Source organism: Bos javanicus, chromosome 8, assembly GCF_032452875.1.
Source record: "Bos javanicus breed banteng chromosome 8, ARS-OSU_banteng_1.0, whole genome shotgun sequence".
NCBI lineage: Eukaryota > Metazoa > Chordata > Mammalia > Artiodactyla > Bovidae > Bos > Bos javanicus.
In genome coordinates, this window is record NC_083875.1 from 82,820,291 (window position 1) to 82,832,689 (window position 12,399).

The following is a 12,399-nucleotide window of genomic DNA, read 5'->3' on the forward strand; positions in this document are numbered from 1 at the left end:
GCGGAGGCGAGCGGTGGTGGCGGCTGGACCTGGGGGCCCCCCCGGCCTAGCGGAGTGGTCTGTCCCGCGGAGGGGCCCCCTTGCGCCCCCGCCGGCCCGCCCTCGCCACTCTCTCCCACAACACCTCGCAAAGCGCAGCTCCCGGAGTAGATTACAGCGCGGCCTTTGTCGGACGGGCCTGGCTCCTGGCCAGGCGCCCAAACAATAAACAATTCCCCCTGGTGCGGGCAGGGGGTTTTCGCTCTTCACAGAAAGGATCTAGGGGATCTAGGTGTATGCTGGCAAATATCTTTATCAATTGGAAGGAAGGGAAGGGGGCCCGGGTTGGGGGGACGAGAGGGCGCCGCGGCGGGCGCAGAGTTTCTTACCTTCCACCCACAGCTCCTCCACGTTGGTCTCGAGATTAGCTGCCTTTAATCCCACAGCGAAGGCCCCAAATATGAGGAGGCCTACAACCAAGAACTTGCCGCAGTTTTTTTGAATGTAACAACCCAGTTTAAATAAGAGTCTTTGAAACTTCGCTCGCAGCCACAGCGGCGCTTTCCGGCCAGTAGCTTTCCCCTGAGGATGAAGCAGAAGGGAGGAGTGAGCGCCCGGGAGTCGCGGGCCGCGCGTCCACGCCCGCTTGCGCGCACCCGTCCGGCATCCCGCGACGGCATGGCGGGGGGTGGGGGGGGGCTTGCCCAGCGGGCTGGAACCCAGGTCGGCCAGAGGAAACGCGAGCGGCGTGGGGGGGGGGGGGGGGGCTGGTCATAAATCAAAGTCAGGCTGCAGCGTGGGAGCTGCACCTCGGCCACAGCAGGGGCGCCCCCACGCGCAGCCTGCGTAGCATCCCCGAGTGACTTTAAGGTCTGGGAAGAGGGACTGCGGGAACAAGAGGAAGCCGAGGCAGTGAGGAGAGACACCATTCAATACAGGAAATATTCACACCGGTCCGGGAAGGGAGGGGCTGCGTAATCCCTGCGATGGAGCCCATTTAAGAACAAGCAAACCACTGCGCCCTTGCCCGCAAGTTCTGCCCCAGCCTTCACCCTTCTCGGGGTGCTCCGCCGAGGGCAGGGACTGGGTACAAGAGCGCTTTGGGAACAATGTATGGCGGACTCCCCCATTCTGATTCCCCCGCCCGACTTGGTAGTAAATTGGGATCCACGTGGTGAGCGTGGGCGCCGGAGCTCACTCGCGATGCATTTCCATGGCGTTGGGAGACGCCGTGTGAGCTGAATTAGGAAATGGGGCAGCCATCTGCAACTTACGACAATATTTGTGATCGGAAGAGGGCAGCCACATGGATCTTTCCCTCCTCTCCCTTCCCTTCTGGTTAAACGCGAAAAGCAGCCGAGTGCTCAGGGGACGAGCCCAGGCCGACGCAGTCGGGGGTCCTGACTGGGTGCTGGCTGTTCCCGGCGGCGGCGTTTCCCCTGCGCTGGCCGCAGCCCCGGCGGGCCCCTGTCTGGGTGCTTGCCTTCCCCAGATTCCACACATTTCAGCGAACCTCGTAAACACAATGAACCCGGCCGTTCCGCAGACCCGCACCACGAATTTAAGGTGGCAATTTGTTTACAACTTCCCTTTCCCCGCAAACTATGAGAAGTGGCTCAAAAATTGGAAAAGAAGAGAGGAGATGCCCTCTTCCGAGGATAATTTTTAAGGGAGCAGAGATTTCATGCTCAACAAAAGCAAAACCGGCTGCCAAAAAAGGAAACCACCTTTATTTCTGCTCCCTCCTCCCCCCCCTCCTCTCTCCGCCTCTCTCCACTCCGCCTCCCCCTCTAAGATGTTAAGAAATGTGGCAGTATTACAGGGGTTTAGGCTGCAAACAGGGGCAGGGGCGCAGGAGGAGGGGGCTTAGGGGTATCGGGCAGTGCCGCGCTGCTGCGGCTCTTGAGGTGGTCCACTGTGGACCGCTTTCCAGTGCTCCGGAAAAGGCACGCTGGGGAGGGCGCGTACGTACACACACACACACACACACACACACACACACACACACACACACAATCTCCACCCCCTGCAGACCTCCGACAGCCCTTTCCTCCCAGGACCGGAGGGAGGGTTTGAATTTTTCAATCCCCACTTGTCTTTTTCCCCCCTTGGAGGTGTGTGTGTGTGTGTGTGTGTGTGTGTGGCGGGGACGATTCCAAAGAGGAAGAGGAGGGAAGAGAGAGTGGGAGGAGAGGAGAGACTGAAATGCACCTTGGAAATCTGCTCCAGAGCGAAGGCGGCGTCGCAGTAGCTGGGCCGGTGCAGATAGTCCCAGTCCGGCACGGCGTTGCGGCGCAGTCCCCCGGTCCTCCTGCGCCTCCCGCCACCGGCCGGCCGGCCCGGGGCCCCGCTGCAGCTGCCGCCGCCGCCGCGGTTCTGGAGCTCGGCGGCGTTACCAGCCGAGGCCATGTTGCCGCCGCCGCCGCGGGAACCGAGGCTTCCCGGGCGGCCCGGCGCGCTGCTGCCGCCGCTGCGGGCTCCCGGCGCGCCCTGGCGCTCGGCTAGCGAGGACGCTGCTGGCCGCCGGCAGTTCGGGCTGGGGCTCCGGTTGACAGACCTGCTGCTGCTCACACAGCGGGCGCTGCTGCCGCTGCGGCCGCGGCCGCTGCCGGAGAGTCAGACCCTGCGCCTTCCATTGCCACATTGCGCGGGGGTCCCGAGGTCTCTGCGGCTGCTGCTGCCCACATCCAGTTCTCCGGAGGGCGAGAGCCGGCGCGTGGAGCCAGCCTGTCCTTCGGTCGCTCGCGCGGCGCTCCTGGCTGGCTGTCCCCAACTCCCCCTACCGCCTCCCGCCCCGCGCCGCGACCCCTTCACTGCAGAAAGCGCCAGCAAATCCCCGCCGCTCCCGCCGGCCTCGCTGACTCTCTCGGCGTCTCACGGGTAGCCCGAGCGGCCGCGGAGGGTAAAGGCAGAGCCGCCGCCGAGGGGTCCGTGGGCGCCCGGCGGGTCTCAGCGCTGTCGGGCCGGGGCAGCCGCCGCCGCCGCTGCAGTTGCGGCGGTTGTTGCTGGCGGTGGCGGCTCCTGAAGCTGCTGCTCGGGCTGCTCGGGGTGCTTGCGCTCTGGCTGCTGGCTTCTCGGTGGCTGCTTGGTCCCGGACTCTGCTTTCTTGTGCTCCTCGCTGACCCGCTGGACCATTCTGCCCCAGTGCAGCGCGCCTCTTTCGCTCCCGGGACCTGGGGACTCCGCTGTGTGTGTGTGCAGCGGGCAGCGGCCGCAGCAGCTCCTTGATTCAATAGATGAGATGGAAGAAGAAAAAAAAGAACTCTCTCCATTTGGAGAAAGAGGAGGAGGAGGGGAGGGGGTGGAGGGGGAGAGAGCGAGCGAAAGAGAAAAAGGCTGGAGCTCCCGCCCCCGGGGCTGTCAGATGGCTTGGGTTTCTGCAACGCGATTGGCTCGCGGAGGGCAGAAATTACTCAGCAAACATGACTATTATTAGCTGCTTAGCAACAGCTCACCAAAGTAGAGAGACCACCCAGGTAGGCAACCCCAGTGTGTGCATCCCGGGCTTCGGGGGGAGCCTCCGAGAGCGCCAACCTTCTCGCATGCAATACTTCCATTAAGGAATGCTCCCCCTCCCTTTCTTTCTTATTCCTTTTCTTTTCAACAGTGTCTTCTTTTTGTAAGATGCTTTGCTCGTGCGCGCGCGCGCACACACACACACATACACGAGTATTTGCCTCGCGATAGACACGGGGGGAAATGTAATAATTTTTAAAGCGCTTAAACAATTTCAGAAATTTCTTCAAAGAAAACCCTTTCAGAGGCACCTTGGCCTCAAGCTGCAGCAAATACTGGGAGGTCCAGCTTGAATTCCCAGGCCTGCACCAATAATGACAGGGTGGTGGATAGTGCGCCAGTGTGTGCCAGATTTTTTTTTTTTTTTCCCCTTCTCTCTTTTCTTTTATAACCAAAGAGAAGACTTGGGCTCTCGCAGGGAACAACGCCTCGCATTAAGATAAACAAAATGGAAAGTTAGAGGAGAGTAAGGACGTTGGGAAAAGCCACCCTTTCTTAAAATTCGCTCCCCCCTCTCCGTTTTCCCTCTCTAAACCCCACGGCAGCACAGTCCAGGTTTGAAGGAGTCAGTGTTTTATAAACGTGGAATCCAGACACAGAAGCAGTCTCGTGGAGGCAGAGGCGTTTTTATTTGAATCTTTAATGCGACGTTTGTAGAGGAGAAACAACAGAATCCTTTTAACAACCGGAGAAACAGAAATGTTTTCTTTAGAAAGAGAGAAAAGCTTTCCTATTTTGGATTCATTTGGACTCTCCCCCCTTTTCATTAACTACAAGTCCCTATTTAAAATCTTTTAAACCTTACCCCCCCCCAAACTGGTACGCATCCTGTTATATTTAATAGTAGCGTGACATAAAGGAGAATAAAGGCTTTGATGCTGGATTCATTTGAAACAAATTGTGCGCCGATTGCGAGGACTTGTCCGGACACTGCAGCCAGTGTCACCGAGACATCAGGGGGATTCGCTTCCCGTTGGGGCAGAAAACCTGCGAGTCTAAGGTGGATCCTGGGGTCAGAGACAAATTAAACTGCCTACACGGCTCCGATTTTTATTTAAAAAAAATTTTTTTTTGGAGTTTTTTTTTCTTTTGCAAGTTAAGTTCCTCCCCGAGATAGAGACCAGACCCACAAACTCTCTATTCTGCCTCATTTTAGTATTTGGTTCCCCTCACCGCCACTTTTTTTTTTCTTTCTTTCTTTTTTAAAAACAGTATTGAACTGCAGAGGCACTCCCTGCAGCAAGCAGCCGACTGAAGCCGTGAAATGGGGCAGTGTGGCTTTAAGATGCACACGGTGTGTGTTCATTGAAAAAAAAAAAAAACAGAAAGAAAAGGAAAGGAAAGGAAAGAAAGAAACCCAGATGGAGGGAAAGGGGGAGGAGCGGGGGAGAAGGCGGAGCCCACGCTACCACGTGACCTAAGGCCCAGTCGGCGCGCGCTCCAAGGGCCCGGAGGCCTATTGCGCGCGCGCGATTGTCCGAGCGCGCCCGCTACCGCGCGCGCCGAGCTCCGGACTCCCAACTCCTGCGCAACCCTGGTCAAGCAGGTAGGGAACTGGATGCGCTCGGCTAGCGCCAGGCGGGCTCCAAGTCTCCAGCGCTGGCTCCCGGGAGCCCAAGGGAGGCGCACGCCCCACCGGCGCGGACGGACGTGCCGGACGCGCCGTAGTACATTCCTGAAGGCGGTCCGGCCCCCTTACGTCGTCCAATGCCTGCGCGGCCTCCTCGTGGTCGGCCAATAGCTTATCGCTCGCGTTCCTTCCCATTCAGCAGCCCCGTCCCGAAAGGAACTGCAGCCCGGCGCGCCGGCCACCCGGGCGGCCCACGCGGCTCCCGCAGGGGGCCAGTCGGCCAGCCCTCCCCGCCGCCTTACTTCCTCTTCGGCGGCTCCCTCCTCCCTCCTTCTTTCAATCTCCCCTTTCCTTTCTCCTTCGTCTTTCACCCTCCCTTTTTTTCTCTCCCCTTCCTACCAGCCTCACCACCTTCCCTCTAGCCTTTTCTCCTTCCTGGTTTCACTGGGAGGCCCTGCCCTCTGAATCCCAAACTGGCGAAACGCGTGCGGTACCCTGGGCTGAATGGGGTGTCCTGCAGAATAAAGAGACAAAGACAGTAGAAGTGTCTGAGGCGGTGTTCACGAGATCGGGAGGAGGACCTGAGTACCCGACCAGCGCGTAAATTCAAAACTTAAAACTCCGAAGGAGCACGTGATTTTGTGAGCGGCTCTAGGAAGGGTTGCGAAAATTCAGAAAAGACAGCAGCGTGCATTTCCAATGACAGTACGTTAATAAATAAGATCGCAGGAATATTGGGCTCGACTGAGAGCAAGCTTAATCTTTGAGCAATATCCTGGTCTTTATTATGTTTGGTAAATAGCATATCGGGACACGTGATATATATATATTTTTTTCACTGAATGGTTCTACTGACGTTTCAAGTCAGACCGTTTTGTGCGTGCCGCTGGAAATTAATTTTTAAAGGTTTTGGGGGTGGTACCCCTAAAAAGACACGTCAGTCTTATATACGAGGCTTGCTGTGTGGCAAAGGTAACCATGTAGCTATAGGCAGGGTGCTATGTTTTTCTTTACGAAATTCTATACAGTGTTTTAGACCAAAACATTAGTTTTTCCTTTATTGCAATTTCAGTATAGATTATGGAATTCTAAAATGAAATGATAAGCTATGCACACATAACAATTTCCTATTACTCCCCGCGCAGCTACATGTACACCATTTCGATGACAAAACCTCTTGAATTCGGGTTCATCTCCCTGGGTTTGACTTAATTCCTAAACGTTCTGAACACTGATCTCTGGGCCCAGTTTTCAGCTCCCTTAGCCCCCTCACCCGCTGTTTGATAGGTTAACTTTTCAGTATCTCAGACAATAGTCTCGGCCTGTACATTCTACCATGGGTTCCAGGACGGCAATCCCCAGCCTGGGCTCTAACAAGCGCTATCTTAATCTCCCCACCCCCAGTGGCCGCTTCCCCTGTGGTCTGCTTTTTTCATACACGGAGATGAATTACTTTGAGGATCTAATTGGCCTTGTTTCTGTAACATTTTAAGAAAGGAAGAGGAGCCAGTGTAAAAGCCTGCTCGACTTGGGTGGTCAGGGCTGAGGCTGCCCCCAATTTGCCTCATTGCTGATGCATGTGAGTTCGACATTCCCAGCGATAATGTTGTTCCTAATCAATCTGCCCTTATTTACATTTGTAAGCATTGTCGGCTTTAATATGCATGCCCTGTGCAGGGCACCGCTGCGCCACACCGGGTTTGTTAACTTCAACCGGGATTCTCCAGACCTGAGAGGAGGCTGACAGGAGGAGCCAGGGCTGCAAAGGTGTCTGCTGGGAAAAATCTTCTTTAGTGGCCTTTCTGCACTGAACAAGTGAGACGCTTGGTGCCTTTTCAACCAGCAGGAGTTGCTGGCCCTCTTTCTTGAGTGTCCCATTTTCCCTTTCCAAGTAAAGTCCATCTCAATGCATCAATTGTCATTTTGGTCTCTCTGTCATGATCCAAGACTTCATTGGAATTTGTAGTTTTCAAAACACATTCCTTAAACTCTTAAAATATGATTCCTTCCTATCTTTTCTCTACTCCAATATTCAAATAACCATGGTCACACCACACACATCTCAAAAATGACATCTGATTATCCCAATGATGACATTGAAATAAAACATCTGCCCTTTGTGTTTGGACATTCCAGTGATAAGAAACTGTGGGAGCTGCACTTGGTGGAGTAATGAGAAACCACGCTGGAACTTGACTTTTCACTGGTTTCTCAGATCTAACTAATTAGGCCTTTAAAATCTAATGTAATTTAGCTAATATCTGCATAGTACAAATGAATGAAGGAGTAGATGTATTCTAGTAATTTGACCTTTGGGCCATGTTATAATTTTATCTACTGAGCTTAATACTCTTTTCCACAAATGCAAAGAATTGCAAACATTACATTAAGTCCCACAAGTATTCCTGTGGAGAGGCTGTGATGGGGAGAGAACTGGGGATTTAAAGTGATATGCTATTTGTGGATGGAGAGCCCAGGGCACTGGATGTGAGTGAAAGGCCAGAACCTGAGCAGTTCAAAGCAGGTACCTTGGATAAGAGTTGACTCAATTCAAGCCATTTTTTGGCTCCCTAAGAGTGCCTTATTATTTCCTCATTGGCAGCTTTTGTATTTGCTTAAAGGTGATGGTAGAAAATGAGTCTAAAAGGGGGAGGGAAAAAACCAATTCAGCAGCCCCAGAATGTAACCCCCTTAAGAATGACTCCCCTCCCCTTCTCCCTTCAACCTTCTGTTTCCTCCCGTATTTCCCCCTCCCCAGAACTGGAGGAAAGGGAACAGCTCTAGCCAACTTGTCAAAATAATGCTGCTAATTACCCCTGATCTCCTTTAATGGGAAGCTGCTCCCAATTCTACAAAAGAGTAAATGAGGGGTCTACAGCACAAACCCAGGAGCACTGGCTTTTTTTGTGTGTGTGCTTGCAGTGAGCTTGGGGGGGGGGGCGGTGGTAGAAGGAGATGTCCCGAGAAGGTCCCTGAAATCTTCATGTTTATTACTCCAGGTACACATACTAATTTGGAAAAGGGACTTAAGACTTTCTACGGTGCCAAAGCGATTGGTATTCTCTTGCTGGGAATGTCACTAACTGCAGAGAAAATGCTCAGTCTACAATGAACTTGAAAGAAAACAGCATTGACCCTTATATTTATTTCTTCCCTTGTCTATATATCTTCTTAGCCACATTACTTTAAGAGATAGAGACGTATTCTGGAAAGACCCAAACTTCCAACATTCTTCCATCCATCTCTCTCCTCGTCTCTAACTCCCCATCTAATACATCCATATCAAACTCTGCATTTGGCAGAAGGCACACCATTCATTTCAGTGATCTCTGCCATCGGGTCTTGCATGAAAAAGAAGCTGAGCAACATGATCCCTTTGACCCACTGCTGGAGCAACAAATTTATTAGAGATATAGGCATGAGAAATGAAAGGGAAGTAAAACAATTCCAGCTCATTGTGTGTCTTTCTTTCATACTGCTAATCCGGTTTACACATCACGCCTACACGTCTCAATAGGGCTTTATACACTGTGGCAGAGGCGGGAGAAAATAAAAGGTGTGTGTGTGAGAGAGAGAGAGAAAGGACAAAATAGGGAAGACAGATATTTTAATCTATTCAACCTATATTGATTTGCCTCATTAGTTTTTCTATCTGTAGAAAGTTGAAGATGATTTTTTTTTAAAGTCACAACATAATTCCAAATGGTGCTAATTCCTATTCAAATAGCTTGTTACTTTATGACTAGGTTATAACCAGAAATTAGATATACTTCTCAGTGAGTTTGAAATGAAGCTAATACCCCAAATTGAGAATGGGTGTCTACCTTGATTCAACATTTTAAAAGAAAAAGGTCTTAGACTCAAAGGTGAAAGGCTGTGAAACAGTCTTGTGGAAGGAAGCTGGGTGACAACTGGAACACACACAAACTCACAACTGAAAGCCCTTGTTTTACAACATGGGTACACAATGCACCTGAGGCAACAATTTATACCACCCAGATATAAGAAGTTACAGTAACAAAGGGTGACACCAAAAGGCATTGTCTTTCTTTGTAGAGGTAATTAATTGCATGTTGAACTACTGGAGCCAAAAAAAAAAAAAAAAAAATCGAACACACCAAATGCTGAAAAAGGACTATTGTGGGAGTTCAAGACCTCAGTATCAAAGTATTAAAAACTTAGAACCACCCATAGTGGGTTTTTATTATTACCTCCTGTTCTTTCATATGGTTCCTCCCTAGAGAGGAAGGAAGGTTAGAAAGGAAAGAAGATAGTCTTCTCTCCCATGTCTCTGAAAACAGAGGTCTCTAGGTGTCTTCCATAGACAACAATCCATATGGTTCTTCTTAGGTAATGGAAATCGAGATCTGAAAATTTGGAGTTTATTGCTCATCCACCAAGTAGGAATCATGTTTAGCAGAAACTTAAATACCTGAAGACACAGTATATGTCACCTCCGAGGTACAGTCTCTGGAGGTCTTGTGGTCCCACGGTTGGCACCAGGTCTACATGGATTTGGATCAGTCTGGCCCACCTCAGGGATCCCCCTCAGGCCCTACTTAGCCATCTCAGCACCGGGCTAGCCGCCCACCTCTTTAATGGTTGGCAGGCACCAGAATGCCCAATTCCGTGGGTGCAAGAGTCAACACATACCTCTCCTACCCGTGGCCCCTTCCTGAACCCAGGAAAGCCCCTTTGGCCCTTATTCCCACCAACGGCGACCGGGAGAAAGGATGCTTGCGCTTCGGGTTTTGATAAGGTACTTCTCTCCTAGCCCTGGGTGTCCCACTCAGAGTCCAGGCCCAGGTGCCGAGAACACTGGGTAGGGGTGCGAGAGCGTAGGGGAGGCAGACCTCCCCGAGCTCCCGGGAGACTAGAGAACTCGCCCGAGTGCGCGCGCTCCCGGCCCGCACCCTCCCCCCGGCGCTGTCATTCTTCGCACCAGCCTTCCATCCCCAGCGCTCTGCCTCCGCTGGCAGTCAGTAGCCACCACCAGGCTGATGAGCGGAAGCCAAGGTGGCGACCCTTTCAAGCGTGAAAATGGGATCCCAGGCGACCCCCTCCGTGAGAATTCCCCTCGGAGCCGTTCCCCGGCCGGGCCCGCCGCAGACAGCCCCCTCCCCGCCCCGCGGGGCCGGCCTCGGGGGGCGGGGGCCCGGAGCGTGCGAGCGAGCGAGCCTGGAGGCGCGGGCCGGCGCCCCTGAGCCCCGCCGGCGCAGCCCACCCAGCCCCGCGGCCCCGGCGCGCCGCCCGCCCCGCCCGCTCGCCCGCCAGTACCCGCAATCCCGCGTTCCCGGGGCGCACGCCGCGCGAGGGCGAGGTGGCGGCGGCGGCCGAGCCGGCTGCACTCACCATAGCCGGCCGTCAAGCCCTGCCCGGAGCGCGGGTGCCGATGGCGCGGACGCTGCGCTTGGATTTCACATCAATTCCTTTTCCCCCCCGCGCCCCCCTTTCCTGGTCCTCTGCTCCTCCGTCTTCTTCCCGTCTTCCCTCGTCTCCCCCTAGTCTTGTCGCCGCAGATCTCTTTGTCTTCCCTGTCGTCGTCTTTTTCTTCGTCTTCGTCTTCTCCTCCTCCTCCTCCGTCTTTACAAAAGGAACGGAAAGTGTAAAAACCCCGGCGCGCTGGGCCGCCGGAGGCTTTCGGCGGAGTGCGGCGCGGACTCACAATTACAAGCCTGTTTCTATTAAGCAGTTCCATGGCCCTCGGCGTGGGTGGTCTGCCGCGCCATAGGCAGGACCTGTCAGGGTCACGTGACAGATCCGAAAACTTTACCCCTTTACAATAAACTCAAGGAAAGCAAAGTAAACTCGAGGAACGTGCTATCAGCACAGCCCTCCTGGGTAAACAGGCGCTCCCCTCCCCGCCTTCCTGGGAGGCGCCCCGCCGAGCGAGCTCCAACGAGCCCCTGCCGCCCCTCCCCGCCCCCTGCGGCTCTGTCTGCGGGGGGTCGCCGGGCGGGGGGTCTCCGCTCAACATCTCGCCTTCCGCACCTATTGCTCCCCAACCCCACACACGTTATTTGCTAACAAATAGCCACTTGCCCAAACCCCCGAGTGGGCGGTGCTGGGGGGAGCAGGGAAGCTCATTTTAGCATCCTCGGCGCTCCGGGAAATGAGGGGTGCCCAGAGCGCTGCAGAGGAACACCACTTTCCTGTCTTCAGTTCTCAAAGCCCTTTCCCGCTCGCATTCCCACGGAAGCCCCGAGAAGCTGGGAGCATTCTGGTTGACAGGCCCACAGGCTGACAGGGAGGCAGAGAGCCAGGGAAGCCGGGCAGATAACAAGAGTCTCCCCGGGGAAATGTTCAGTGTACTAAGATGTATGTGGATTCGTGCAGCTTCTGTCGGAGGTCCCTGGGAAGCTGCTACTTCTGAAGTAAGACTAAAGTGGAATCCCTTGGAAACCAAGATTGGTAGCTGGCTGAGGAATCACTAATTGATATTTGCTCTTTTCCCTTCCAATTACTGTGGTTTTTGGGGTATGCCACCCAAACGCTCCCACCCACGCTGCCTTCCCAAACGAGGCCAGCTTGGGTGATTGGGCTTGACGGAAGTGCTGTGGCTCTCAGCCTCTTACCCTAAATGGAAAGTCCTATTCAGGAGAGACTCTGCTGCAATGTTTAATCTACTCAAACCTGTAGGGTAAACTGTTTCACATTCAGACCGCTGCAAGGTGCTATTTTAAATGTACCCCGTTTTGAATAAAGATGAATTACAGATACAGGGGGGGAGGGGTAACAAGTTACTGAAACTATCGGAAGTTACCTAGCTGGTCTTCAAGAAAAGCCTGCCTTTTTTCACCTCATTCTGGGCTGACAGTGTGATTAGAGGTGGGTGGGTGTGTACATGTTGTCATTAAAACAAAATAAAACAATACCTGAAAATCACAAAGGGGCTTCTCAGTGGCACTAGTGGTAAATAACCCAACTGTCAATGCATGAGAAGCAAGAGACAGGGGTTCAATCCCTGGGTGGGGAAGATCCCCTGGAGAAGGAAATGGCAACCCACTCCAGTACTCTTGCCTGGAAAATTCCATGGACAGAGAGCCTGGCGGGCTGCAGTCTATGGGGTCACACAGAGTCAGACAGGACTGGGCGCATGTAGCGTCCTTCCCCCCCGCCGCCGCGCCCCCCCCCCCCCAAACCACAAGTCATCTCCTTACCCCAAAGATGATATACCATTCTTTAACAGGGTCATTTGAGTTTACAGGGTGTTTGTGTTTGAAACACATTAAGTAATTAAACATTGGCATACTGGGGAGCCCTATGAATTAAGCTGGTCCAAAAAGTGGTTATCATTTCATACCAGTTGACTTTAGTATAAAATGGTCTCAAAT

General features: G+C 53.4%; 1 protein-coding gene and 1 long non-coding RNA gene across 5 annotated transcripts in view; one reads left to right on the forward strand and one right to left on the reverse strand.

Annotated features, from left to right (window-relative positions):
* PTCH1 (patched 1) overlaps positions 1-10,870 on the reverse strand; it is a 70,184-nt gene extending 59,314 nt beyond the window's left edge. For 2 of the 4 annotated variants that reach the window (XM_061426133.1, XM_061426132.1), the window contains exons 1-2: positions 2,191-2,403; positions 369-561 (exon numbers count right to left, since the gene is read on the reverse strand). In XM_061426133.1, the coding sequence (XP_061282117.1) occupies positions 369-561; positions 2,191-2,388 (391 nt within the window). In that variant the 5' untranslated portion in view covers positions 2,389-2,403. Of the gene's footprint in view, positions 1-368; positions 562-1,253; positions 1,337-2,190; positions 2,404-10,417 lie in introns of those variants that run through there. The other 2 variants (XM_061426134.1, XM_061426136.1) reach the window with 2 other exon arrangements.
* LOC133253007 (uncharacterized) lies at positions 3,278-6,976 on the forward strand. The gene is made up of 2 exons (XR_009738145.1): positions 3,278-5,041; positions 6,559-6,976. It is a non-coding gene; the product is annotated as an uncharacterized LOC133253007 (long non-coding RNA).
* Positions 10,871-12,399: the final 1,529 nt, after the last annotated feature.